The sequence below is a fragment of the Dreissena polymorpha genome, chromosome 3, assembly GCF_020536995.1.
Source record: "Dreissena polymorpha isolate Duluth1 chromosome 3, UMN_Dpol_1.0, whole genome shotgun sequence".
NCBI lineage: Eukaryota > Metazoa > Mollusca > Bivalvia > Myida > Dreissenidae > Dreissena > Dreissena polymorpha.
The window spans coordinates 89,918,313-89,945,902 of NC_068357.1; the positions used below are offsets into that span (position 1 = coordinate 89,918,313).

Below are 27,590 nucleotides of genomic sequence, written 5' to 3' on the forward strand. Positions count from 1 at the left end.
TTACGATCATTTTTACGACATTATTACTAATTGCCGTTTTACGATACTTGCAAAATTGATTGATTTTTTTACCAAAACAAACTATTTCTCAACACCGACAAAACAATGCAAATACATTTGATGCACCTTAAATTTGAAACGCTGAGTCATCGCCGATTGTAGTTTAATTGTAATTAAGTCAGAGAATCCGTGAACTCGTTCATCTTTGTTAACTTCAGCCAAGAATTGCTGAAGAGACGACTTCTAAGACACGGAAGAATTTCCTTTGAACTTTTATCATAAGGATTATGACTTTACATTGGGATTGAAATAGATTATTGATTCATCTGTAAGTACAATACGTCTTTTTAAGCAATGGTTCGTTAAAAACAACAGGGATAGCTAGTTTAAGTAGTGATTTATGTGAATCTGTTAGGGGTTGTTAAACAGTAATTTTATTTCCATCAGTAAGTTTTTATCATGGTTTTACCTGTCTAGTCTTTTCATATTACCTGTTTGTTCACCGCTTAATGAGTTAATCTCAACAATAAACAGAAATTTTCTTTAGGAACAGTGTTTCCCTGAAGACAATGTTGGTATTCCATCTCTTTTAATCTGGGATGGTCTTCCCAAATATGCTTTAAATTGACTTGCTGATTTTCATATTGTTTAAAAATATAATTTAAGCGATTTCCTAAGAATTTGGAATATTTAGAGAAAAAAAATCATTATTACACTGAAAAGATTGTATAAAAAAACAACATTCCTTCTGTGTAGTTCAAATGTGGAACATATATAAACAAAAGCTTAAATGCAACCACAACACCAAGCAATGTTTTTAATTTGAATAGTAGTTAAAATGCTTTGGGAATGTAAGTTTTTGCTTAATTATTGATGGAAAGAATGTACTTTGTTTTGTTATGTACTTTTTTCTGATTTCAAAAGATATTAATCAATTAAAAAAAAAAAAACATCTCCCAGGGCTTAACACTAAGGCACGTCCGAACGACATTCACTGCCTGTACCTAGGTCCGGGCTAGCCAATGTCCCAGGAACATGCCCGACCAGTCGTGTGTATTTTGGGCAGGATTATGTGTTCTATATCAATAAAATGCATTTTAAATAAGCTTTTCAAAGATGCAAAAATCTTAATACACAATGATCAGATGACAATTAAATCCCAGAGTGAAGTCGGAGACAACAAACGGATCGTAACTCGAAATAGATTTGGAACCCCCTGATTGCAATCAAAAAGAGGCCGACAATTCAGAAAATCCCCGGCGGTTTTCCTGGTAAAACACATCAGTACTTATTTTTAAACGGAATTCCGCTAGATACGTTTTTTTATTGGTTTCCTCGAAGTGACATGTTTTCTCGATAAAAATACGTTTTAAACAAAAAGCCGGGATCGCCCAGGATCGTCCAGGATCGATGAAGGTATAAAACTCGACATTAACACAAAGTAACTATAAAATTATTAGTTTTAATTTGTTTGATCGATTAGAAGTGTTTTGACAATCTTTGTTACGCAATTCAATTAGCAAAACTAATATTAATGGTCAATCCCGGCTTATAGTAGAGAGTTAACCCTGTACAATTGTTAAGACTACCGTAATGCGTTATTTTGCGACACCTAAGATTCACTTACCATTTGTTGTCAGACGGCAACCGCGGCAATCTATGTAAAAATGTTTTAACGTTTCATGTCGTTGTTTAAGTTTGACTTTACGGGTGGGGATGGGGGTTCCTCGGATAAGAAAAGAAAAGGGAAGGGGGGAAAGTAAGAGAAAGTATGAGGAAAAAAACAACAAGGAAATTTCTCCCGAAATGGCGTGAAGATTACAAATAGATGTCTTAAGTAGATGAATATTGAATTCATTAGCATTAGTAAGGCAAGCTAATAAGAATGATTGAATTATAATTGCGCATCTCCACGAACAAGAAAATACAAGTTGAATGATAAATATAAAGGTTTTGATAATACTTGGGTCAGGGCACATGAAAGATTGGTCAGGGCTAGTAGGTTCTGCATTTACTAGCCCGGATGGGCTAGTTGAAAAAATGTTAGTGTTAAGCCCTGTCTCCTACTCAAAAGTATTATGCTGCTTGTTTGAGTGTCATGTATATATATAGGGGACAAAAAGACTGTGCAAAAGTCCTTGTAATCAGCCATTTGACTAATAAAAAATGTTCATGACATCCCTTGGCTTAAAATTGTCTTATGCCAAATTTGCCTTGCATATTGCCAATGACAACATTATTATCTTCCTGGTTATTTTTCTTAGGTATTAATGAAAAAAAAGTTTAATCAACATAGAATTATCTTAAGCCAAATTGATCCATTTGTCGTCATTTATTTCTTTGGCCAATGGCATAATTAGCCCAGAACAATTATGGCAGTTTGATGAGTTCATTAGTTTAAGTTGAAAATTAAAAATACTGTTTTATGCGAGCAAGTTATTAAAATGTATAATATTTATCTTAACTGCGTCACATCACAAATTTTCAGCATCAAGATGCCATTTCGACTTAGATTCAAAAAGACCCGTCGATATGACATCTCTTCAAAGAATGACTACAGAGTTGAAGTTCAAATGCTGGACAGTTCTCTTCTTGCCTGTACTCTAACACCGGACAGTACAGGGCATGAGTGTTTGGATGGCATTGCACAGAAAATTGAACTGCAGGAGGTATACATTCTTCGCATATTTTCCACACTGGATACTAAAATTGTTTTCTGTCTATTCAAAATCGAAACCACAAACAACTCCTTGTTGATAAATAGAATTAAAAATCTGAGAAAACCTATTAAAACTTATAGCACTTTAGTAAACTTGTATAATACATTTTAAGCTCGACTATTATACATGAAATATATATAGTGGAGCTATCCTACTCACCCTGGCGTCGGCGTTAGCTTTCCCGTTAGCGTTAGCGTGCAAATGTTGAAGTTTGCGAACTACCTATAAAGAAGAGCAGACAACTGTATCAAGCATTTTGACAGAATTATTGCCCCTTTTATACTTGGAATATGCATATTATTGATAAATCTATGTTAAAGTTTGCGTACTGCCCCAAATATTTCCTATGTCCTTTGACATATTGCTTTTATATTTTGCATACTTCTTTACCAACATGACCCGAATCTATAAACAAGAGCAGACAACTGTATCAAGCATTTTGACAGAATTATGGCCCCTTTTATACTTAGATAATTGAACATTTTGCTTAAATTGCCGTAACTTCTTTATTTATGATCACATTTGATTCATACTTTGACAAAACAACACTTACCTGACATACCACAATGCACTCCACCCAAACCATCCCCCATGCCCCACCCCAGAATCCCCCCCCCCCAAAAAAAAAACATTTGTGTTTTCCCTTATTTTTGAAAGATCATCTATTAAATGACCACACACCCACATTATAACCCCCCCCCCCCCCTCCATGATGGCTTACGTTATACTGTCAAGCACTCGATTAGTCGAGCGCGCTGTCCTCTGACAGCTCTTGTTAAAAATGTGTGTACTTGTAGCTGTAACAGTCACATAAATAACGAAGACAATTTTTCAATTGATTTTTAAAGCATACATAAAAAAAATCCTAAATAGTACTCTTGCCATATTTATGCCCTCCTTCGAAGAAGAGGGGGTATATTGTTTTGTACATGTCGGTCCGTCTGTCGGTCCGTCCACCAGATGGTTTCCGGATGATAACTCAAGAACGCTTAGGCCTAGGATCATGAAAATTCATAGGTACATTGATCATGACTGGCAGATGACCCCTATTGATTTTCAGGTCACTAGGTCAAAGGTCAAGGTCACAGTGACTCTAAATAGTAAAATGGTTTTCGGATGATAACTCAAGAATGCTAAGGCCTAGGATCATGAAACTTCATAGGAACATTGATCATGACTGGCAGATGACCCCTATTGATTTTCAGGTCACTAGGTCAAAGGTCAAGTCACAGTGACTGGAAACAGTAAAATGGTTTCCGAATGATAACTCAAGAATGCTTAGGCCTAGGATCATGAAACTTCATAGGTACATTGATCATGATTGGCAGATGACCCCTATTGATTTTCAGGTCACTAGGTTAAAGGTCAAGGTCACAGTGACTCGAAATAGTAAAATGGTTTCCAGATGATAACTCAAGAATGCTTAGGCCTAGGATCATGAATCTTCATAGGTTCATTGATCATGACTGGCAGATGAACCCTAATAATTTTCAGGTCACTAGGTCAAAGGTCAAGGTCACAGTGACTCGAAACAGTATAATGGTTTCCTGATAACTCAAGAATAATTAGGCCTAGGATCATGAAACTTCATAGGTACATTGATCATGACTGACAGATGACCCTTATTGATTTTCAGGTCACTAGGTCAAAGGTCAAGGTCACAGTGACAAAAACGTATTCACACAATGGCTGCCACTACAACTGACAGCCCATATGGGGGGCATGCATGTTTTACAAACAGCCCTTGTGTTATAAATAAATTGTTTATAAATAATAGCTATATCTTGGACGTTTCAGCTTCATTACTTTGGCCTCAGGTATGTAACAAAGAAGCTGCAGTTCAGATGGGTTGAGCTAGACAAGCCCCTTAAAAAGCAGCTGGAAAAGTATGCCCAGCCTTCCACATCTCACGCCAACAAATCACCGCGACTCTACTTTGGTGTCATATTCTACATTGCCAATGCCCATAAGATACTGGACGATGTGGCAAGGTATGCATACTGTTCCACAATTTATTTTTTATATATACATTTGTGAGTATGATTTTATGTTCCAAATCCAATTTCTTAACTAGATTCACATGTGATATTTATATCAATGCCCAACCTACCCCATTCCAAGAAACTGGAGTATTTAAAACAATTTTTATGTTAATTTGATCCAAAACTCTGGATTTTGATGCTCAGAATGTGTGCTTAACGTAAGTTTTGAAACACTGTAAATGACATAAATGCTTCATAGTTTTCGAAAATTTCTGACAAAGAGTCAAATAAACATGGCAGTGTTCTCCAGAAGCACTGGCGGCATGCTATTTCACCTGTTACTAACAATCTAGGCGCTGGCTACTCTTCCCCAAAATATTAATTCAAAACAGCACAAAACACGCTTATTTTAGTGCTTAGTTACTGGCTACTTCGAAAATCTAACTGGTAACTAACATTTTTATGGAGAACACTGCATCATGGCCTTTCAATATTTGCATATGGTGTTCAATTAAGCCAATATTAAAGCAACAAATAGCTCCCTCTTCAAATTTTCCAATAAAAGAATCAGCCCTGTATTCATCACTGTGATGCAGAGCATGGACACAGTTTAAAAATACAATAAAAATGATGAAAATACAATCACTGTTAACGAAAAAAGCATGGAAAATTGCTTATTAAGCTTGTAGTTTAGATAAAATATTACAAAAATGAATTCAGATCATGAAATGAATAGTGTTGTTTGAGAAAATCACCAACATGATGTCCATTCCCAGTTTGATGTCTTATTCCAAATTCACATAATACAGTGTTTTAAGCTGTGTTGATATAACAATAACATTGCATGCAAATTCATGGCCTTTTGATGAATATACATTTTTTTTCATTTTTTGGTCAGATGAAAAAGATACCTGCAAACATTCCTTTACTGTATATCAGGTACCAGTACTACCTGCAGCTGAAGACTGACATTGTGGATGGCCGTCTACCCCTGACAGTGGACCAGGTCATCCGACTGGCAGCATACAGTCTGCAAGGTCAGTGCAAGGTCATGGGAAACTTTTGGCATTTTGGACTGCTGAATTATTTTATATATATTCTAACATTATTTAATTATAATCAATGAGTGAAAAGGAACTGGATGATGATGTGTAAATCATGAAATTGCTGGAGTAACATGACGATTAGTCAATAAAGTTGTATGGTTATTTAACCAGTATGAGAGAAGTTCTTGTATACAACTTTACAATGAAACAAGATTCTGTGTTTAATAAATGCTGATGTCCCCTCTTGGATGCCATGTCATTATTGAATAATTGGCCCGTTTTAATGAGTCTTGATCCAAAATTAGGTTAATGTCAAAGATAAAATTAGGTAAATTGATGAGGGTGTGGTAAAATTGTTCAAAGAAATCATCCATGCAAGTATCAAAGCTTTGTTGAAAGCGTTGTTGATGTTATGCAAAATATGTCATTTTTGGTTAACCAAGAATTTTGAACTTCTGAATAAGTCCAAAAGTAGGTAACGTCAAGATGAAAATGTGGTCAGGTGATGTATTGTTTGTGGATGAAATCAATACAAGTATCAACATTTTGTTGTAAGCATTATTAATGTTAGATTTTTGAGTTTTTGTGTTTTAAGTTTATCAAGAATTTTGTCTTTCTGATTTATTGATTTGTTCCAAGTAAAAAGGTCAGTCAATGCAAAGATGAAAATGCTGCAAGATTCATGTTTGTTTTTTGTTAGTGTTGATAGATAACATCCCTATAATGATATAAGTTATAAGATCAATGTAATAAAGTTTAATTGATGTAATAAAAAAATATGTCATTTTGGGTTTACTTTTAATCAATAGACATAGAAACAGTTAAACATGCCAAATGGTTATACTATAGGCATATCAGCATCAGTAGATAATAAAATGTAAAATACGCAGTTCAGTCCCCCTCCCCCCTGTTTTGAACATTTGTTTTGGTTAAGAGTAACAAGATTTAGCCAGTTTGAACCAATATCTGGATCTTTTTCTTTCTTTTTTTTTAAACAATCATTATATCTTCTTATGCACCTCTTTTAGTTAAACCTTAACAAATATTATTAATACAAACACTTTTATTTTCAATTTGTGAGTGTTTATAATGAACAAAAACACCACTAAAATTCTCATTTTCTGTAAAAATAAAATGCTTTCCATTTCAAAAGGGCCTTTGCCACATTCCTGAAATTGTGAAAAAGCATTGTTAATTAGTGCTGTTGTTGTTTCACATTTTGAAACCAGATTGTGTAAATTTAACTCAGATTGTGTTGGAATTATTCTGATTTTGAAACAAAAAATTAGTGTAAATTTCATGGTACATGTGGTCATGATATGCATCACCAAAATGGCACTTCTGTCTTCACAGTGGACTTTGACAACTACAACACTGAGCGCAATCCTGCGGACTACTTTGCAGACAATCCTGTCTTCCCAAAGGTATGCACAATCTTGGTCTGAAATGTTCTACATTCATGCCATGAGTAACACACACACGTATATGTGTAACTTTGTTGTGGTATGGCAGCAGTATTTTGAACATTTTATAAATTCAGATTCTAATGGGGTTAAACCATTTTTTGGCAATAAATTATAAAGCAGATATGAAATGTCTTCAAGAAAATAAAATAATCTTGATTTTAGGTATATTTAACTGAATATTTGCGTCAATACTGTGTATTTTAAGAGAACATGATATTTGTATAACCAATATCTTGAACATCACGTAAGTAAACAACAGATTTGTGGATGGTTTTCCTTTAATAACTTCTTCATCCTGATGTCTATGATCTTGAAACAAAAAACAGAGGGAAGCACAAACACAGTAGTGCCAACAGAGCGTATTCATTAAAAGTAAATAAAAATACAAAGTTGCTTACCGGTAGAAAATATTCGCTACTCCATTAAGAAAAACACAAAATGAAGCCATCTTGGAAGTCAGTTCTGACCAACCTCACTTAAACCTGGTAAGCTCCTGTATATGCATGCCCCCATGCTAAAGTAACCAACCATGTTCAAATGTCTCTGATCCACGATAGTGTGTAGGCTCATCAGCTTTTATCATATTTTGGCTTAAAGGAAGTCTCTTGTAAACTAATCCAATTTAGACATAAAGTGTCATCCCTGATTAGCCTGTGCTGACTTCACTGGCTTATACTGAGATGACAGTATACGCACATGAATTAAGCTCATATTTCCCGTGTTAGAACCTGACACGTGACCAGCAGATAGTCCAGGAGCTGATGGGGGAGGTGCTACAGGTGTACGGCCAGCTACAGGGAATAGCCCCAGTGAGAGCAGAGATACTCTACATGAAGGACATACAGATGTTGGATGGATATGGCATGGAGTATTATGTTGCTAAGGTAGCATGCATTGATATATTGGTGTAGACAAGATAAGTTAATGTCAGGTCAGGACATACAGAATTGTTGCTAGGTCATAATTAATTGTGATCACAACAAAATAACTTGTGGTTGAGATATAGATTAATTATTATATATTATAGGTATATTGTTTTGGCGTTGTCTTTTCGTCCTTCTGTCCGTCCGTCCGTCCAGAGCCATATCTTGGAAGTGCTGTAGCGGATTTCATTGAAACTTGGTATGAGTATATATATGGATAAGAGAATGATGCACGCCAAATGGCATTGTAAACCATCTGTTAATAAAGGAGTAATGGCCCTTTGTATATTGAAAAAATGCTTTTTTTGTGTGTCCGGAGCCATATCTTGGAAATGCTAAGGCGGATTTCATTGAAACTTGGTATTGGTATGTATATCAATAACAGGATGATGCACGCCAAATGGCATTGTACACCGTCTGTTAATAACGGAGTTATGTCCTTTTGTATCATGAAAAAATGCTTTTTTGAGTGTCAAATGTAACACTTTTGTGTCCAGAAGCATATTGTCGGGGTATATCAATTCAACAAATTTGCTTGTTTTGTCTCACGTTATGGCATAACATGTGGTCGAGAGTTTATAACAAGTTGGCATAATAAATTGTTGCCAAGGCATAATGACTTGTGGTTGTATGATGACGTTATAAATTTTGGCCAAGACACAACTTGTGATCACACCATTATGAGACAAATTAAATTCTGGTAACAACATAATCAATTGCGGCCACATCAGAAGTTTTGGTCGCAACTTAAAGACACTCTTAATTTTAAGCTACTTTGTTTACTGTTTGCAATTTATTGATAAATGGTAGCTGCCACATTTAACCTCATAGCCAAAACTTAAATGTTAAGCTTAATGTATTATGTAACAATATTTGTTACCATATCTACAAGGTAAAGATAATTACTGGTTCTCCTACTTAAACTCTTTGCCATGATTAGCAAGCTATGGTCTCAAATAAATCATAAACAGTTTCATTAACTATCTTCATGTATGCCACTGTATATATGGAAGTGGTGTTTGAAATTTCAGGAATATTTTCAGCAATTATTAAAAAGGACCAATAATGAAATATTAGTATTTGAGTGTCATAATATGAAACAAAGCCCTGGCTGCATACCTTTCACTGCATTTAAGTTTCGGAAGCAAGAAAATTGATGTACTTTTGGTGTATTTGTGACTCGTTTTCTATTGCAGGATGAACGTGGCAAGGAATTGTATCTGGGGACCTCCTACTCTGGGATATTTGCTCGATACTTAGATAATCAACCCCCTGTATTCTTCAAGTGAGCTCATTAGAGTTTTGTATGAATTAAAAACTGAGACTTATACAATTTGCAATTCTCAATGTTTCAATGAATTAATTATGCAATTGTGTTTTGTTATGTTTGTACAATAGAAATCCACACATCTAACACATATCCACACACTAACATATATGGATAAATTTTGAAAATCAAGAAACTTTCTGTCAGTTTCATTTTATTTATTCATAGTAAAACCCATCTATAAAACTGAATGTAAACATACCAGTACATCCTCTAAATGTGGTATATGATATGGAATTATATTATGTTTCAGGTGGGCAGATGTTAATAAACTCCAACAGAGCAAGAAGAACTTTGAAATCGGCTCTGCCAATCGTTGCTTGCATTACCAAATGGTTCGTTTTCATTTTCATCAAAATAACATTTTGCAATGGGAAGTAAAAATATAACAAATTTAATAGATTTATTTTAGGTGGATGACCCGATTCTTGTGATTTCAAAGCTACGAAAATATTGTGATTCTAGAAAACACACTACTGTTTGAGCATATATTTTAAGATTGCACAATTTAAATCAATTAAATCAATCTGCCTACCAGATGTCACATTTTGCCTGTTCTGGATTTGTATTTGACATTGCATTTACCTTATAATTCAATATGAATCTAAATAAAACTATATTTATGAGTCTGAGAAAGTTTTGATTGCTCTCCAGGAAGATTCTGACACAGCCAAGTACCTGAAGAGGATGTGTCTGCTGCAGCAGAAGTTCTACAAGTCTGCTATGGCAACACCCAGGTACACCGGCTGTTATTTGGAGGTGTTATAAAAACATAAGCATGATTTCTGGGCTTATATTTATGAGATTGTATCTCCGGGATCATAGTTGTGGGCTCATATCTATAGGCTTGTATTCACAAAGCTTTTATGCATTCATACAATTTTTATGAATATATGTCCATTTGGAGTAGATTATTCTCACAATAGAATAAGTAATGAATGTCCTATATATTATATGCTGTGTAATAACTACATTATAAATGCAAAATAGTAGCCAAGCTAGAATGGTTTTAAAGGGATAAGTTAAACAGTAATTAGCATTATGTGGAAAAAAAAATTGTTGAGAGATATTTCTCTGATTTATGAAGCCAGTATTTTGTAAAGATTTATAACAGGTAAACGATTAAAAACTGTATTTCTCACACTTGTTTTTTAGTGCCACCTTAGAAGAGTACATGGACAATGCAGAAAGCCTATCGTAAGTGGGATAAGTAATCTTAGGCACCTGGACTTTAAAATCTGTATTGCACCTGAATGATATTTATTGGACACGGATCTTTAAATATAGAACAGATTTGTGAATAACATTTGTAAAATGTTATTGGTTGCTATATGTATTGATTTTTAGTACGAATGTTAGATAAACGACCTTGTAATGTTGGTCTGGTGCAACTGAGTTTCACTTTTTATTTTTATATGAGTCGTGTTCTGGGAAAACTGTGGTTAATGCATGTGTGGCAAGAGTCGTCCCGGATAAGCCTGTGCAGTCAACACAGACTAATCAGGGACGACACTTTCCGCTTTAATGGTATTTTTCGTTTAAAAGAAGTCCCTTTTTACCGAAAATCCAGTTTAAGCGGAAAGTGTCGTCCCTGATTAGCCTGTGCGAACTGCACAGGCTAATCTGGGACGACACTTTACGCACATGCATTTTGCCCAATTTTCACAGAACACGACACATTTTATTATTGCAGAGACCTGCAACAGAGCACCCTGTCTCACAGCAATGAGAGGAGTGTAGACGTACTGGTAGGTCTCTTAACCCTTTTCCCCTTCAGAAGCAATGTGAAAATGGCTATATGCAACAAGCATAAAACCAGAACAGCTGCCAGTAGCTAGCAGGCTGTTCAGGTTTAATGCTGTTTTCTGCTTATCAGTATTTTATGGTTGGAAACTAAGCTTTTTAAACTTTAATCTATTAAGGAAGGTCTATGATTTAATTTGATTTTCTTAGTGATTGCAAACATTCCAAAATGCGCATCTTAGCAGGAAGGATTTAAAATCAGCGCCAAGTGTAAAAAAAAAATTGTTTTTCAGGAATAAAGAGATCATGTATTGCATTTGTTTTCCTTAAATGAAGTACAAACTATGGTTGTCATTATAATTTCAAATCATTAAGAAATAGGTTCATTTTTAGCTCGGTTGTTTTCAGAGAAAACTCCGAGGTATTGTCATAGCCTCTTCGTCGTCCCCCGTCCGGCCGTCGTGCTAAAACCTTTACATTGGCTCTAAAATTAATGTGCTTCCACCTACAACTTTGAAACTTCATATGTACATGCACCTTGATGAGTTCTGCATGCCACACCCATTTTTTAGTTACTAGGTCAAAGGTCAAGGTCACTGTGACCTCTAATATAAACCTTTAACTTTGCCTCTAACATCATAGTGCTTCCACCTACAACTTTGAAACTTCATATGTACATGCACCTTGATGAGTTCTACACGCCACTCCCATTTTTGGGTCACTAGGTCAAAGGTCAAGGTCACTGTGACCTCTAATATAAAACTTTAACTTTGCCTCTTACATCATAGTGCTTCCACCTACAACTTTGAAACTTAATATGTACATGCACCTTGATGAGTTCTACACGCCAAACTCATTTTTGGGTCACTAGGTCAAAGGTCAAGGTCACTGTGACCTCTAATATAAAACTTTAACTTTGCCTCTAACATCATAGTGCTTCCACCTACAACTTTGAAACTTCATATGTAGATGCACCTTGATGAGTTCTACACGCCACACCCATTTTGGGTCACTAGGTCAAAGGTCAAGGTCACTGTGACCTCTAAAAAAAATAAAAGCATTAATAAATAAATTCTGACAAGCTGTCGCAGCCGAGCGTGGCACCCGTTATGCGGTGCTCTTGTTCAGGTCTGTGACTGGTTATAACACATAGATGCCTTCAAAATACCCTTGCCAAATATCTTTGGTTTATTAGAAAATTGCTTGACAATGACAAGGTCACAACTCTGAAAAATGTACTATGTGATTAAGAACTGGAGATATATTTTCTTATGGTTTTATGATTTTCCCCATTATTTGTTCACATAAATGATAATGTATGTGTGTGAAGTTGTAATTTTGTCAATGCTTATTTCATTTATTAACAATCTTGATTAGTTTGTTGAGGTATTCATTCTTTGTTGCACAAAACAAATTTAATAATACACTTTTTATTTAGTTTCTTTTTAGAAGGGTCTTTTGTTTTTATAACAACAATCTAAAACCAATTAGCTCATGTCTGAGTTGTGACCACAAGGAGTTCTAGTAGGAATTGGATCACATTGACATTAAAGTTTATTATTAAAATGAGGCTAATGCTAGGAAAACTTGGCTTTATGATGTGAATAAAGTAAATTCCCAGATTAGTGTGTACAGTTTGCGCAGGATTATAAGGGACAACAGTCACAACACGTTTAGCCTTCTTTGGATTTTTTTTAGAGGGTACCTCCTTTAAACAAAAAATTCCATAAAACAGATATTGTGCCTGATAGCACAGGCTTATCTTGGATGACACTTAACACACATGCATTAAACCCGCTTTTCTCAGAAATCAGCTTTAATTGTTTTGTATTCCTGATTTTAGGCAGAGTCACAGTCATCTTTGCAGTACACTGAACAAACAGGTAAGCCTGCGTCTATAGTTAAATGTGTATGCTTAGATCTGATAACTTCATTCTCCATGATGCAACTTTTACAGATATACATGTAGAAGATGTTTGCATTGTGGAGAAATTTCATGTTCTAAGCTGGTCTTGCATGACTAATGTCAGAGATTGAAGGTTAAAATGGGTATAATCAAGGCTTTTATTACTGGAAGCCATTTCCAGTTTTTAGCTCTACTGGCCGAAGGCCGGAAGAGCTTATGTCATGGCGTGGTTTCCATCGTCCGTCCGTGCATGCGTTAGACTTTTTCTTGTTTACGCGATAAAGTCCACAGTTTTCATCCGATTCTTTTCAAACTTGTTCAGTGTCTTTATATTAATGAGGACTCGAACCCTATTGAAAATGGGTTACATCAGAGTAAAAAGTCAAGAATGATCTCCCCTTGAATATGAGAAAATGTTGAAATCCCGCTTGTTTACGCAATTAATTCCACAGTTTTCATCCAATTATTTCCAAATTTGCACAGTATTTTTATATCAATGAGGACTTGATCCATATTGAATATGAGCAATATCGGAGAAATAAGTACACAATAATCTCCCCTTGAATTTGAGAAAATTCTCCTTGTTTGCGCAATTAAGTACACAGTTTCCATCTTATTCTTTCCAAACTTGCACAGTGTTTATAGCAGTAGAGCGATTCAGGCCCTTATGGGCCTCTTGTTATCACAATACTTCCAAAATTATGAGCATAAAAGCATCAGAACTTCCAATATGTGTAAATGTTCAAAACTGTTACCTAAGTGCCAGCCTTAATTATGCCCCCCCCCCCCCCCTTCAAAGAAGAGGGGGTATATTGTTTTTTGTTTTGCTGGATGTCAGTCGGTTGGTCAGTAGTTTTGTCAGTCGGTCGGGGGTCTGTTGGTTCGTTGGTCTGTCAGTAGACCAGTTCGTTTCCGATCAATAACTTGTGAAGCGATTGACCAATTGGCTTGACACTTCCCATGTGCCTTTTCCAGTAGATGATCCCTATTAGGGTCACTAGGTCAAAGCTCAAGGTTACTGTCACACGTAGAGTGAACATTGTTTCCGATCAATAACTTGTGAACATATTGACCAATCGGCTTTATACTTTCCATGTGCATTGGTCTTTGCTAGTAAATGACCCCTACCAAAATGGGGGTCACTAGGTCAAAGATCATAGTCACTGTCACACAAAGAGTGAAAAATGATTCAGATCAATAACTTGTCAACGGAGGGACCAATTGGCTTGATACTTCCCATTTGCATCGGCGTTGGGCAGTAGATGGCCTCTATTGAATTAGGGTCTCTAGATCAAAGGTCAAGTCACTGCCACATTAAGTGTGAAATCGATTCCGGTCAATAACTCGTCAACTGATTCACCGATTGGCTCGATACTTTCCATGTGCATTGGCCTTGGACAGTAGATGACCCCTATTGAAATAGGGGTCAGTAGTTCAAAGCCCTGTTTAGGTTGGCATTTGTCTTCGACCGCAGAACTCTTGTTAATGTTTGTGTTAATTTCTCAAACTTATCAGCTTTGAATTCCACAAACGAAAATATGGATAATTGTTAATATGGTTTAGATTACGTTACTATTCCTCGTTACTATTGTTTTCAGTCTATGTTTAATTTTGATGCATATATTAGTGGCACTCTAGGAAAATGGGGCTTAATGCATGTGCGTAATGTGTTCTCCCAGATTAGTCTGTGCAGTCTGCAGAGGCTAATCAGGAATGACACTGTGCTTTTATGGAGTATTTCATTTAAAGGAAGTTTCTTATAAACAGGCTTATCTGGGATGAGACTACACGCATGCATTAATTCATATTTTTCCCACAGCACGGCTCATAGCACACAAAATTGAATCTATGCATGTGTAATTCTAGAGTATTTGCTTCTATCTATGAAGTGGTATACTTAACTTTCATGATTGTCAAACTTTCTAAGATTCAAGATCTGAGAACACAGATGAGTACTATAACCAGTCGCAAACAAGTCTGAATGTGTCCTCACCTGATCTGACCTCGTTGTCAGGACAACCGTACCGGCGAGCCTCCTCAGCGTCCATGGCCAAGTATCAGCAGCAGCTGCAGCAGCAACAGCAGCACTATGAGCAGCAACACCAGGTTGAAAAATACATTGAATTACTTTAAAACTATTTTAGCGCGATTGCGTTGAAAGCCTAAGGCTTATTGCAACACTCTCTTGTCTGTTTCTTGGATAGAACCAGTATGTTGGGATCAAAACCCAAGAACTTTTGGTTGCTAGGCGGACACTATATCCACTATGCCACTGAGATGTGCTTTTTAAATAATTTAATTTTGATTTGTGTGTTGTCGTCGGTCAGGGTTGGTGACAAAATATTAGATATGTGCATCCAGTTTTGAAATTGAATAAACAAGTAACACAATTATAATGGTTCACAATTTGATATTTACTTTAAGAATTCAGGACCTTGCCAGTAATGGATTTTCAAAATTAAACTTAATTTAATATAAGAATTTACATACTGTATAATGTTAATGGTGGTAAAAGTACTAAGGTCACATCATTGTGATTGTTATTATATTCAAAATATATTGATTGCATCCTACAATTTTGTTAACTGTCTTACTTATACATTTGTAAAACAATACTGTTGTTTGAGTAGTCTGTATTTTAATTAATTTAACATCTTTAAACAGCCATTCAACTTAGACTACTTTTTAAAATATTTTGATTTCAATGTAACAATACCATGTGCTGAATTGAACCACTAATTGAACCACATTCTTGGAAAACTGGGCTTAATGCTTGTTCTTAAAACATCACCCAATATAAGCTTGTGCAGTCTGCACAGGCTAATCAGGGACAACACTTTCCCATTTTATGGAATTTTTTATTAAAAACAAGTAACTTCTTAACAAAAATCCAGAATAGGCAGAAAGTAGACTGCACAGGCTAATGTGGGACGGCTTTGTATGCTCATACATTAAGCCCAGTTTTCATAGAGCTGCTCAATAAAAGCCCCCTGATTGCTCTGTTTGCAGTCACAGCACCCTCATTATGCCCCGTCTGCGGAGGCCTTCACTGCAGACCCCTCGCTGGCCCCCCACTACTCCAGTAGACTGGCAGCCCTTCCGGCATACCGTCCAGCGCCAAGCTACGCCAGGGTGATGGAACAGAAGATGGCCCAGATGAATCAAGCCCACTTGCAGCATGTGCATCTCAGCAATCAGGCGCTCCATGTTCAACCGGATATAAACCAGAATATCACCAACACAAACATTTACGCACAGAAGGAAGTGTTAGCATACAGTCAGCCCAACATCAGTGCTCACACAGCATATAGTCAGCCAAATATAACTGATCAACCAATGAACTTTACTTCTGCAGAAGGTTATAGGCAGATTCAAGGCTCCCCAGCGCGCAATTATCCGAGTCATTCGGTATCCATGTATCCTGACATGTACCAAGGCCATGGTGGTTATGATATGAATTATCGTTATGACCGGCAGACAAACCTCTCAGTGCAGCCCACCTACAGTTCTCCAGAGCTCACTACCCAAGGCTTGCCTCAAGATTATGCAGGAGATGCAATGTTCAACATGGATCAGGCCTACCTTTATCACTATAAACCTCCGCCACCTTACCCAAGGGCAAGTAACTCTACGCCCGATCTTGCTGCTCAAACAGGCAGTCATGGTTCCATGAACAGTCCAGATCTGATCTCTAGAAAGCATCTTGTACATTCTGCTTTCAGTAGTTCAACTAACATCCAAGAGATTGTGGAGAATCTCACGGACTCCATCCCAGAGGTTGTGAATGTTAACGATCCTGCGAATGACAATTCTAATCTTCCTGCACAGATTGAGACTGATGATGCTTCCAGTGATCACTCCAATTCCACTTTCCATGTTAAAGAGACAGACAGTGAGACTGAAGAGACTTTTGTACGATCAATTCCGCAGCGACAGAGCAGCCAGTCCAAGGTCACCGTGAGACGCATTCCTCCCAACAAGGCAGCTCCACAGTCCATGATCAAGGAGGTGGCTACAAAACGAGAAAGTTTCCGAAGGATGATGATTGCGAGATCTGGTTCATTCACTCCGGGAGTTCTAAACGAGAACTCGAAAAGGATCATGCACAATAATCGATCTCTAAGATCGAAAACAAAAAACAGCATTGAGGAGCATATCCTAGAGACAAGTCGCGGTTCACAAAGCGGTGAAGTGGTGAAGGATCCAGTCCGAGAGAATGTGAAAAACGTTCTTAACAAGGTGGCGCAAAATGCGGAAAGCAATGTAGACAGTGCAGCTGTTAAATCTCAATCGAAGGAAATAATGAGGAGCCAAAGTGATACCAACAAGGCCCAGAATAAAGTCAAGGTCGTTCACGAGAAGTCAGTGTCAGTAGACAGCAGTCAGGAACGGCAGCAGCTACTCAACAAACTGAAACACAATGAGTCTGATGTGGAAACAATCAGGGAGCAGGATCAGTCCATGGGTTCACGAGAACGGCTTGTAGATTACGACGATTCTGATTCGGACTCAGAAGTCCCGCAGTCGCCCATTGGGCCACTGAAACTTGCAGCCATGAATGGCCTGACGATGTCACGGCCAATGGTGCTTGCGCTGATGAATGATGAGACTAGAGCGCCCAAGGATGAACGGGTTTGTTGTCTTTCTTTATATGTGAGCCTTGCTTTTGGAAAACAGGGCTAAATGCATGTACGTAAAGTGTCATCCCTGATTAGCCTGTATGGACTGCTCAGACTAATCTGGGATGACACTTAGGCTAATTTGGGATGAAATGTTTGGCATGTGCATGCAGCCCAGTTATCTCAGAAAGAGACTCATATAATAACAGAAGTAATCAGCCAATACTCTTCCTGTTTCAATGTTATCATATTTCATCCTTTATTTAGTAGACTGTGTTTATATTAGCCTCTTACACACTTCTTACTAATTGTCCTATAGACAGAACATTAAATTATAAGTGTAAACCTACTATATTAATTTACAATAGAAAAGAGAATTCCCTAAGTTTAACAAGGCAAACAATCTTTCATAGATCAATTACTTTCGCTCTATAATTTACATTCCTTAAATTACGTATGTACATGGCTAACCTATTTCACCATATCAATATTGCATGTGTTGATATTTCATTTCTAAAGAACTGACATTGAAAAACTGAACAAATATTCAAGAGATTAAATTTTAAAGATTTTTTGTAAATTGTATAAATAATTTAATATTTTTACATACATGTTTATCATACTGTCAACATGACAGATTCTAGTTGTAGCTAAAGTATGCATTCAACTAAAGATTTGTTCATTACTTCAGAGAAGAGTGTTGGAAAAAAAGCTGTCAGAGAACACCATTTTCAAAGAGTTTGAAGAGACACCAAAGAAGATCTCTGACTTTGAATGCAGTGTGGCAAAACTACCAGAGAATTCTCTTCGCAACAGATTCCGCGATGTTGTCCCCTATGATTGCACGAGAGTGAAACTGAATCCCAGGAAAGACAACTCCTCTGGTTACATCAATGCCTCACATATCAAGGTAATTTTTTTTAATCAGTGTCAAGCATATAAAGGTAATTAGTAATATTGATGCCTCAAATATCAAGGTAATTAGTTTCATCAACACCTCAAATATCAAGGTAATTAGTTGCATCATTGTCCAGCATATAAAGGTAATTAGTATCATCGATGCCTCAAATATCAAGGTAATTAGTTACATCAATACCTCACATATCAAGGTAATAAACCTCGGGTTAAATCAATACCTCATATCAAGGTAATAAACCTCTGGTTACATCAATACCTCACATATCAAGGTTATTAACCTCTGGTTACATCAATACCTCACTTATCAAGGTAATAAACCTCGGGTTACATCAATACCTCACATATCAAGGTAATTAACCTCTGGTTACATTAATGCCTCACATACCAAGGTACTTAACTCTGGTTACAATAATAACATACATCAACGCCTCACATACCAAGGTAATTAATTCTGGTTACAATAATAACATACATCAATGCCTCACATATCACGGTAATTAACCTCTAGGTACATCAATACCTCACATATCAAGGTAATTAACTTCTGGTTACATCAACGCCTCACACATCAAGGTAATTAAACTCTGGTTTCATCAATACCTCACATATCAAGGTAATTGTTACACCAATTTCTCACATAGCAAGTTAATAAGCCATTTTTTGTTGAGCCGTCTTGCAAAACCTAAAGTTTTCAAAAGGTTGAGCATATTCTTCCAAACTTGACATGTTGCATCTTTACCATTCACCATTTTGGAGCGGGCTTATTACATGTGAGACTTGGATCTCAAGCTGAAAGGTCAATGTAGGGTTTAGCATCAGTGTTATATTTGAGCACAAAGCAACTTGTCAAAACTTTAAGTGTGTCATTCATCTGTTGAGAATCGGGTCAAATCCTTCAAACACTTGAAAGAAAAGTACTATAATATTTCTATTAAAATTGTATAATGTTTTTATGAATATTTCACAAAATATTTTGTAAAATAAAGTTAACCCATACAAAATCAGTATGTCTTATACCAATAGCCAAAATTTTAACGCTAGATGTGGTCTGGTAATATAAATTTAACAAGATACAAAATGCTTGTTTTTATTTTTGCTTAGTTTCTCAAAACAAAGGTTGTGAAAAAAAAATCTTATGGCAATTAGCTGAATCCTAGATTATATGTGTCTTGTTCTGAGAAAACTGAGATTAATTCATGTGCGTAAAGTGTCGTCCCAGATTAGCCTGTGAAGTCCGCACAGGCGAATCAGGGACGACACTTTCCGCCTAATCTTGATTTTCGATAAGGAGGGACTTCCTTGAAACTAAAAATACGATTAAAGCGGAAAGTGTCGTCCCTGATTAGCCTGTGCGGACTGCACAGGCTAATCTGGGACGACACTTTACGCACATGAATTAAGCCCAGTTTTCTCAGAACAAGACACATATGAGCCTCCTTCTGGGACAACGCGTGTACATAAATTGTTATCCCAGATTCACCTGTGCAGTCCAGGCTAAACACTTTTCACTTTCTCTGGATTTTTTGTTTAGAAAGATCTCCATGAAACGAAAATTCAATTGAAGTTGAAAGCGTCGTCTTAATTTATCCTGTCTGTACTGCACATGCATTATGCTCAGTTTTCTCAGAACAAGACTCGTACATTCTGCAGATAATTGGGCAAAAAGATGTGTTTACTTTGGAAACTCCTACCACATTTATGTTTGTTCCCATTCCCAGCTGACGGTAGGCCAAAAGCTGTGGTGGTACATCGCCACGCAGGCTCCCATGGACTGCACGCCCGTCGACTTCTGGCAGATGGTCTGGGAACAGGAAGTAGAGGTCATCGCTATGCTCACTGCTCTCATGGTAGGCAATGCTGGAGCAGATTTGAGCCTTGTTCTGGGAGTCTGCACAACTAATAAGGGACAGCAATCCTCGCCTAAAATGAGTTTTGCCTAGAAGGAACTCCCTTTAAACTTCCTTCTAACGAAAAATTAATAAAAATGCAGAATGTGTCTTCCCTTATTAGCCTGTTTGGACTGCACAGGCTAATCAGGAACAACACTTTAAGCAGATTCCTTAACCCAGGTTATCCCGAGGCTCATTAGTTCTTATTTGAGCAAATAATTTAATTGTTCTTGTGTTGTTTAACCTTTTATCTGAGAGGCTGTTTTAATATTCAGATTTATCTTATGCTAGTTAGAAACAGCAATGTATTTATCTAATATTTGAACAGCAATGTATTTATCTAATATTTGAACATATCTTTATTAGGAAAGAAAGGTCACATCATTTTCCTTCTTAAAAAATGAAAAATGATATATATTTGTTATAAATGATTCAATTTTAAAGCTATTTTCAAAGATTATAGGTTTCACATTTAGGTTTCGAAAAATGCTCATAACTTCTATGTCGCTTCAGATAGCAACTTGATGTTTGGCATGCATGTGTATCTCATGGAGCTGCACATTTTGAGTGATAAAAGGTCAAGGTCATCCTTCAAGGTCAAAGGTCAAATATATGGCTTCAAAGCGGCGGATAAGGGTCATTGTGTTTCTGACAAATACATCTCTTGTTATGTAATGTTATCATAAAATGATTCTTGCTCTGGGTTGATAGGTATGAACAGATTCACAGTTTTAGAGTAAGCAAATTTCCAAATGAAGCATTTTATTTCATTTGCTGATTTTCTTGGAATTGCAGCCTTATTATTGTTGTGCCTATTGTTTGTTTCAGCAAATTGGTCGGCCCAAATGTTACATGTTGCTATTCTATGTTTCAGGAACTTGGTCGGCCCAAATGTTATCCATACTGGCCTCAAGACCCCGGCCCAGATGATAAATTGGTCTTTGGAGATGTAAGTTTTTATCAGAACATTATTGCAATATGAATAACGTTTAAAATGGCCATGATGATCATTGGCCTGGCTGTGGGAAAACTGGGGTTAATGCATGAGTTATGTCCCAGATTACATGTGCAAACAAAAGTACAACTTTTTTGCATTAAGGTAATTTTTTGTTTAATGGAAATCTTTCTTCAGCGAAAAACAGTTTAATTGGTAAGTGTTGTCCCCGATTATCCTGTGCGGACTGAATCTGGGACAACACTTTCCATACATGAAATAAGCCATGTTTTCCAGAAGCAAGGCTGAAATGTAATAATATTTGTCTTGTTCTGTGAAAATTGGGCAAAATGCATGTGCGTAAAGTGTCGTCCCAGATTAGCCTGTGCAGTTTGCACAGGCTTATCAGGGATGACACTTTCCGCTTTTAAGGTATTTTTAGTTTCAAGGAAGTCCCTCCTTACTTAAAATCAAGTTTATGCGGAAAGTGTCGTCCCTGATTAGCCTGTGCAAACTGCACAGGCTAATCTGAGACGACACTTTACGCACATGCATTATGCCCAGTTTTCTCAGAACGCGACTCATATGTTTCACCTTTAAACGTGGAACACATTTCCAGTACCAAGTTCAGCTGATGTTCTCCAACGACTCAGTTTGCTATGTGACAAACCTGATCACACTGCGCCACATTCCCTCAAAGAAAGAGCGCCATGTGTGGCATCTACAGTACACGGACTGGCCCGACCATGGCTGTCCAGACGATATGTACGGGTTCTTAGGTAAGTGATATTTGGTGCCCAGATCCTAGCTTTTCAATTTTAGCTGTGTATGGAAAAATTGGTCTTAATGTATACATCATAGCTTTGCAATTTGAGCTGTGTATGGGAAAATGGGTCTTAATGTATACATTATAGCTTTGCAATTTGAGCTGTGTATGGGAAAATGGGTCTGAATGTATACATTATAGCTTTGCAATTTGAGCTGTGTAGGGGAAAATGGGTCTTAATGTTTACATTATAGCTTTGCAATTTGAGCTGTGTAGGGGAAAATGGGTCTTAATGTATACATTATAGCTTTGCAATTTGAGCTGTGTAGGGGAAAATGGGTCTTAATGTATACATTAAAGCTTTGCAATTTGAGCTGTGTATGGGAAAATGGGTCTTAATGTATACATTATAGCTTTGCAATTTGAGCTGTGTAGGGGAAAATGGGTCTTAATGTATACATTCATAGCTTTGCAATTTGAGCTGTGTAGGGGAAAATGGGTCTTAATATATGTGCATAGTGTTGTCCCAGAAAAGCCTGTGATAAGCCCAGATCATACAATAAAAGCAGACTCCACAGACTAATCTGGGAGGACACTTAATGCACATACATTTAGTTTTGACTGTGGAAATGTGAAACCTACTGATGCTTTCCTCCACACTGGAAGTTGCCTACATGTATGTTACATCGGACTGAAAGTGGTCTATGACAATTAGGTTGGACATTCTAAATAGGTAATAAAAAATCAGGATTTAACTAATTAAGCCGAGCTCTGGGGAAACATGGTTTAATTTAGGTGTGTAAAATGTCGTCCCAGATTAGCCTATGCAGTCTGCTGTCTAATCATAAATGACACTATCCACTTTTATTGTTTTTTTTCGTTCAAAGGATGTCTCATCTAAACAAAAATCAACTGTAGGCAGATATGTCGTCCCTGATTATCCTTGTAGCCTGCATGGACTCCATAGGCCAATCTGAGACCACACTTTAAGCAGATGCAATAAACCCTGTTTTTCAAGAGGAAGACTCAATTCAAAACTGTTCATTCTAGGTTTCCTGGATGAGATAGAGTCAGTCCAGCGTCTTGCCGAAGAGGGCAGTGGCAAGAAGTCTCCCCTGGTGATACACTGCAGCGCAGGCGTGGGGCGCACAGGGGTAGTCATCCTGACCCAGATCATGAAATGGTGTCTTGACTCCAATCAGGTACAGGAATGTTTACCATGGCAATAAACAGCTGTAATATAGCAAGTTGTTGCATGTAAGAAGTCAGTTCTATTAAGCAATTTTAATTTATTAAGACTTGACTCCAATCAGGTACAGGGATAGGGAATGGTTAACTTGGCAACTGGCAGCTATTTTATTATACAAAAAGGTATTGCTTTTTAGTTTAGTAAAGTTTAAACCTATTTGTTTTAGCTCGATTGCATGGAAAGTCTAAAGCTTATTTGAAACACTCTGGAGTCCGTTTTCTGGGACTAGAACCAGTACTTGGTGTCTATAGGGAGGAACTAAAGAATGTTCCCACAGTGGTGATCGAATCTGTAACCTCCTGGTCGCTAGGTGGACACCATATCCACTACACCACGGTGACCTTGCATTTAAAATTGATAACCATCAATGCGGTGTCTTTCCTGATAAGCCTGTGCAAACTGCACAGGCAAATTTGGGATGACACTTTACACAATTGCATTTAGTCCAGTGTTCCCATAACGGGTCTGATATTTCAGGAGATCGACATTCCAAAGGCCCTGTCTCTGATCAGACAGCAGAGGATGTACATGGTGCAGACCCTTGGACAGTACGACTTTGTACACAAGACCCTCATCCAGTACCTCAAGAACACGAGGCTCATCTGAGACCTTAAATACATCTGCAGGGCCAGTATTATAAAAATCTTACAGAAATCTTAACTTGTACTTGAATGAATATTTAAGATCAATGTTTATATGAGTCGCGTTCTGAAAAAAACGAGCTTAATGCGTTTGCATAAGTGTCATCCCAGAATCAGGGGCGACACTTTCCGCTTTTTATGGTATTTTTAGTTTCAAGGAAGTCCCTCCTTACCGAAAATCAAGTTTAGGCAGAATGTGTCGTCCCTGATAAGCCTGTGCCAACTGCACAGGCTAATCTGGGACAACACTTTACGCACATGCATTATGCCCAGTTTTCTCAGAACGCTTCTCATATTAGATCAATGTTTATATGTTTTATGCTTACAAAATTATGCAAAAGTTATCATTGAAAAAGAACTACTTTTGTATGGCATTTTTATATGAAAAGACCTTAATACAAAATTGCCTTTAGTTAAGACATAGTATGATTTAAGAGTTTCGAAAGTGCTATATAAGGAGCTTGTAAATATTGGCCCACTGAAACCCATGTTTACAGTGCTTTCCTTCATTGCATTACATTTTGTAAAGTGGACAGACAAATGCATTCCCAAAATATCACATTGTCAAATGTTGTGCAGATCAGTATATCGAGATCATATTTTATTATGAACTGTACAAAACTACATATTGTTGTTGTGTAAACTCTTTTTCTGTTCATCTTTTTATTAAATATACGAGTTGAATTACATCCACACATTTCATGCAGTATTGTATGTCGTTGTTTTGTTTTGGTATAGTGCTGCTTGATATCGATAATGCCTCTATTGCATGTGACAATACGTATCATTATAGATGCCATTTTTTAGGTATTGTGCAACATGTTGTGTGTATAATTACACATACTTAACTTAATTGCTTTAATCTGTGTGTGATAATCGATGAACTATGCAATCCGTTTGCTTGGTATAGTATCAGCATATTTTTAATGAAATATTTGCTGACGGTTTTATATCATTGCTAAAATCTAAATATTCTTGATTGAATGAAGATAATATGATGTTATTACATGTGCATGTGAAGTTAAACATTGTTTGCAGTGTACATTTCTGGTCATAACCATCCAAGATAAGAGATCATATGTATATTTCATATTGCTGATTGCCTATTTTTCTGTGATAAATTGGTTGTTTTGATAAAAGTTTTGCAAAATGTGACACAATCTCATAATTTGCCAAAACTGGTGGATATTCAGAACTTGTTTGCAATCATGGCAACCAGTACATGTATCTGTTTTGCCACATCCATGGTTGTGTTCATACTTTGGACCTCATTCTGGGAAAAGTGGGCTAAATATGAGTGCTAAGGGTCATCCCAGATTGGACTTGACAGTCTGAACAGTTTGAGCAAGGACAAGCTTTCCACCTAGTCCGGATTTACATTTAGAAATGAATTCCTTTCAATGAAAAATTCCATAAAAGCGGAAAGCATCATCATTGATAAGCCTGTGCAGAGTGCACAGGCTAATCTGGGATGACACCATGCACATGCATTGGGCCAGTTTCTGCAGAACGTGGCTCCTATTTTTGTAGCTATGATACCCCCACCAAGCTTGAGTGGGGGTATATTGGTGTTACTTTGCCAGTCACTTTATCAATCAGTCTGTATTAAATGTTTAGTTTTGGGGGCAAACTACTACCACATTTCTTCTCCAGTGTTTAAATTTAAATGATGTCATCACCAAATTAACAAATTAAGACAAAAGTATTATGCCTAGATAAAAAATCTACTACAAATTCCTTAATAACTTTCATTGTTGCTAGGTGATAAAGCAGTGCGTCGTGTTTGTGACAACTCCAAGTATCACAATTCTTCTTCAGGGACTGAATCAATTATGAATATTAAGATCAACTCTAACCTATAACTTTGATATCTTGATGTTTTTGTTTCTTTTCGTGGTGATAGGAGATTGTTTTGTGATTTTATTATGGAATTGGAGTGAAAACATTGTAATTAAATTGAATATTTTTAACACATCCTGAAATAAAATGTTTGGAATCAGTGTACATATGAATTGTGAGTTAATTTCATTATCAACTTTGAATCTCAATTATCATCTTTAATGGGTCATTTTAACTTTTCACTTATATTTTTCTTCCAATCTAATAACAGTCATAAGTTATACATTGGGTTGTGCAAAGCGTTTGAATGTTGTTATTTGTAGTCCTTTTTGACCATTTTATAACTCACAAATGAACTGTCCTGCATTATGTATTCTTGTGCAATATTGTTTGTCTTTTTTCAGTTATCACTTTTAATAATTAAGTATTAAGTGCATTTAAATTAGTTCTCTTTAAACCATTTGCTGAAATGATTTGTTTAGGGTTAGAAGTAAACCGCCTTCTTGAGCTCATTTAAAGATTAATAAAAAAATTAATTTGTTAATGCCTCTAAAAATAAAATTAAATGCTCAAAATTGATTTACTTTTTATTTAACCCTCTTGTTTGCCATTGCTATGAAAAGATGTTTTAAAATATAATTAAACATTTTATTTTACCAGGAGTAGACTTACATTGTATAAAAACCTTACCAATTTAATAGTGTATCTTATGTAAAAAATGTATTTGATACGTAGCATGCTGTATGCCCGTTTTTGTAAGTAGGTTGTTAAAAAATCATTTTTTATGGCAGAAACTAGAACGTTAAAATATTGTAAACATCTTATTGTTTTTCAGTATACAGCTATACTTGATATATTTTTTATGTACCTGTGTCCTTAAAGCAGTTTGTATCCTGTTGGAATAGCATGTATGAAACTGTTCATGCAGTTTGACGAGTTATAATGACGCAATAGGACTACAACTATATTGAATAAAAATAGTGCTGCATAGCTTTTCTGTATCTTGATAATCAAGAGTATTGTATTAGTTTCTGAGTTTAAAAATTGTGTTTTACTTCGTATTCTAGTTTTTGGTGATATATTTATACCTTGCCAGTTCAGTTTACTTTTGTCTCCTCAAAAAATCTCATACCTTATAATTATAAAAATAGCATGCTTCAATGTGAATGAAACTTTTAAGTGTTGTATATATTTTTCAAATGTTTAATTGTTGATTTTATTAATACAATGTTGAATCAAATGTTTAAATACATATGCTAAACTAAATGATTTATTTTAAATAATAATAAAACGTAAAAAATATTTTATGTGTTTGTTCTTACTGATAGCACAAAATATGGAGCACCATACATTCAATTTGAAATGAAAACACTTCAAAATGAATGTACACGAAAGAATTTTACATAAAAAAATTACTAGCTACACATTCAACAAAATCACAGAAGGACCAATTACATAGTGGTTCTGAACAGCGCTTTAAACCTCCATAGGTGTGATGCAATCACATATTAGTTAGGTTTACTGGAATTAACATTACTGACTCAGTGCATTTATTTTTACTTCCCCCAGTATAGACTATTGTTTTTGCCCTGTCTGTTGGTTTGTTTGCGTCAAACTTTAAC

At 36.3% G+C, this 27,590-nt stretch overlaps 1 protein-coding gene and 1 long non-coding RNA gene across 3 annotated transcripts; both read left to right on the plus strand.

Moving 5' to 3' along the window:
* Positions 1–38: 38 nt before the first annotated feature.
* On the plus strand, positions 39–27,270 carry LOC127875227 (tyrosine-protein phosphatase non-receptor type 21-like). 2 transcript variants are annotated; one of them, XM_052420095.1, is made up of 21 exons: positions 39–328; positions 1,164–1,271; positions 2,489–2,669; positions 4,518–4,711; positions 5,642–5,739; positions 7,102–7,172; positions 7,940–8,098; positions 9,334–9,422; positions 9,718–9,799; positions 10,119–10,201; positions 10,620–10,661; positions 11,158–11,212; positions 13,051–13,090; positions 15,041–15,219; positions 16,123–17,745; positions 18,424–18,642; positions 20,369–20,497; positions 21,414–21,488; positions 22,093–22,252; positions 23,290–23,441; positions 23,966–27,270. In XM_052420095.1, exons 3-21 carry the CDS (start codon positions 2,496–2,498, stop codon positions 24,092–24,094), a joined length of 3,753 nt encoding a protein of 1,250 aa, XP_052276055.1. In that variant the 5' UTR covers positions 39–328; positions 1,164–1,271; positions 2,489–2,495; the 3' UTR covers positions 24,095–27,270. The 2 variants fall into 2 exon arrangements, with proteins under 2 accessions (XP_052276055.1, XP_052276054.1); XM_052420094.1 differs by lacking the exon at positions 1,164–1,271.
* On the plus strand, positions 11,844–12,207 carry LOC127875229 (uncharacterized). Its single transcript, XR_008047331.1, has 2 exons — positions 11,844–11,932; positions 12,079–12,207. It is a non-coding gene; the product is annotated as an uncharacterized LOC127875229 (long non-coding RNA).
* Positions 27,271–27,590: the final 320 nt, after the last annotated feature.